Raw genomic sequence first — 2,500 nt, forward strand, 5'->3', positions numbered from 1 at the left:
AAGAAAACACATTATGATAATAAGACAAACCGACCGAGGGCGTGGATTATCGAGCAACCACGAACACTCGCATTATAAATAAATATGGCCTGCCTCCATGGGTGCGCCCGCCCCGAAAGAGCAGTCGAGATGATGGATGATGACCGAACTGGGCTTAGCGTGGCTCAGGGGTCACGATCGAGGTCTGGCTGACTATGTGCCGGTTCGCTGCTTTGTTGGAGCGCCGACGGTGAAACTGCGGTAGCGAGGGTTTATGTTTCTTTGTAAGTTCGGGCTTGGGACGATTAACAATTTTTTTCTTTTTTTCAAAATGTGGTGTTGTTAATTATTGCAGGTTAATTCGGGCGCGTAATGATTAACAAAAGTATAAATAAAATCGCGTATTATAATTCTACAGATTAAGTTGATTATCAGAGATAATGAAGAAAGTGTATGAATTCCAGTTTTACCACAAAGGATAATTCGATCAATGGCTTTGATAAAAGTTATATCAGTGATTACCATTGTTATAACGGGAATGATTTCACATGTCATTAATGGTGATTTTTCTCTGTGGCGAATATTTTATATTGCTCTGCATAAAATAAAACCAATGATGATAATAACAGTTACGAAAGGCTTTTTTAAAACTGAAATGGGATGTAATGTTACGAATAAGGATACAATATCAGCATATTAATAATAACATAATAACAGTTATAATGATAATGACGTGATAATAAGAATTGAAATAATAATTATAATGATAATAGTAACAACGATAATAGTAAAGGTTACAGCAGTAACAACAACAATGATAATGATAATGGTAATAAATAAAACGGTATAAATAATAATGATAATATTGGCAACAGTAATGACAATTCTAGTAATAACATTTATCACTAGAGTTTTGATAATAATGGCAATAATAGTAAGAATAATATTAGTAATAATTATGATAAAAGTACGATAGAAATTGTTATTACATTCATATAATATGAATAGACTGACCTTACACTGATGATAACAATAACAGAATCATAACATTTATATGGGATGATATGATAAGAGCAGTGATACGGATGGTGAGTGTGAACTCTGCGGTCTAAAGAACCCATATTTAACTTACCGTCGGGGTAAATGTGAAGAGCATCAGTTTCAATAAATGTGTGATAATTCTCTTACTTTTGCCTTAGATTGTACGAACGTTTACAGAACCTGAAATCTAACTCTAATGTGGAGGTGATGATTGAAGCACTTAAAGTTCATAAACTAATTATTATCTTTTTCACTGTCTTTGTGAAGATGAGAAGAAAAAAATATCTTAGAAATGCCAAAAATGGTGATAATGATACTGATGATGACAACAAGGCTAATATGATAATGATAATAACATAATTATAATGGTGATAGTAATAGTGTTACATGGCAATATATTAACCTTAATAGTAATAATGATAATAATGATAGTAATAACGATATTGTCGTAAACTCTACGGTCGAATATCCGATTTTAACATGGACGAGAAAAAAGGGTAGATTTGTTATGCTTCTTAGGCTTTTCAAGTCGCGTATTTACTTATCCATGCGTAATTATAATGGTCTCTCTATGTATCTATTTCTCTCTCCTGAGTCTCTCTCTCTCTCTCTCTCTCTCTCTCTCTCTCTCTCTCTCTCTCTCTCTCTCTCTCTCTCTCTCTCTCTCTCTCTCTCCTCTCTTCCTCCTTTCTCTCCCTCTCCTCTCCTCCTCCCCTCCCTCCCTTCCTCTCCCTCCCCCTCCTCTCCCCTCCCCTCCCTCTCCCTCTCCCCTCCCTCCTTTACTCTCCCCTCCCTCCTTTCCTCTCCCCTCCCTCCTTCCCTCTCCCCTCCCTCCTTCCCTCCCCCCTTTCCCCTCATCTCCCCTTCCCCCTTTCCCCTCATCTCCCCTTCCCCCTTTCCCCTCATCTCCCCTTCCCCCTTTCCCCTCATCTCCCCTCCCCCTCTCGCCGATGCTCTTTAATGCCAATTACATTAATCGAATCCTCTCCCCTACAGGGTTATGCGACAACAGCGAGCTATGCGAGCAATTGTGCTTCAACCTTCACGACGGAACATTTGAGTGCGACTGTCAGCAGGGCTACACCCTCGAACCCGACGGCTACAGCTGCACCAGTAAGTGATAGAGGTGTTGAACGGGTTACAGATGGGGGAGGGAAGGGAATGTATGAGGATGTGGAGCATACATGATTATGGGATTGTATGAGGGTAAGGAGATTGTATGAGGATGAGGGGAGGATATCAGGATGAGGAGAGTTTATGAGGATGAGGTGATTGTATTACGACGAGGATAAAGGATGTGGATTAGGTGAATTGCTTGAAGATGACGAAATTGTATGAGGATGATATGATTTTCGGAGGATGAGGAGAATGTATGAGGATGAGGAGAATGCATTACGATAAAGAGAATGTATGAGAATAAGGATACTGTATGAGGATGTGGTGACTGAATAAGGATAAGGAGATTGTATGAGGATGAGAA

The 2,500-nt window shown here is 39.3% G+C and overlaps 1 protein-coding gene across 3 annotated transcripts in view; it reads left to right on the forward strand.

Moving 5' to 3' along the window:
* Positions 1-2,500, forward strand: part of LOC122256369 (pikachurin) — a 266,146-nt gene that overhangs the window by 241,867 nt on the left and 21,779 nt on the right. For all 3 annotated transcript variants that reach the window (XM_086532343.1, XM_086532338.1, XM_086532332.1), the window contains one exon: positions 2,017-2,133. In XM_086532343.1, coding sequence (XP_086388469.1) covers positions 2,017-2,133 — 117 coding nt within the window. The remainder of the gene's footprint in view (positions 1-2,016; positions 2,134-2,500) is intronic.

Source organism: Penaeus japonicus, unplaced genomic scaffold (genome assembly GCF_977035675.1).
Source record: "Penaeus japonicus unplaced genomic scaffold, GWHDUDI00000001_assembly GWHDUDI00000003, whole genome shotgun sequence".
In the NCBI taxonomy this organism is placed as follows: domain Eukaryota; kingdom Metazoa; phylum Arthropoda; class Malacostraca; order Decapoda; family Penaeidae; genus Penaeus; species Penaeus japonicus.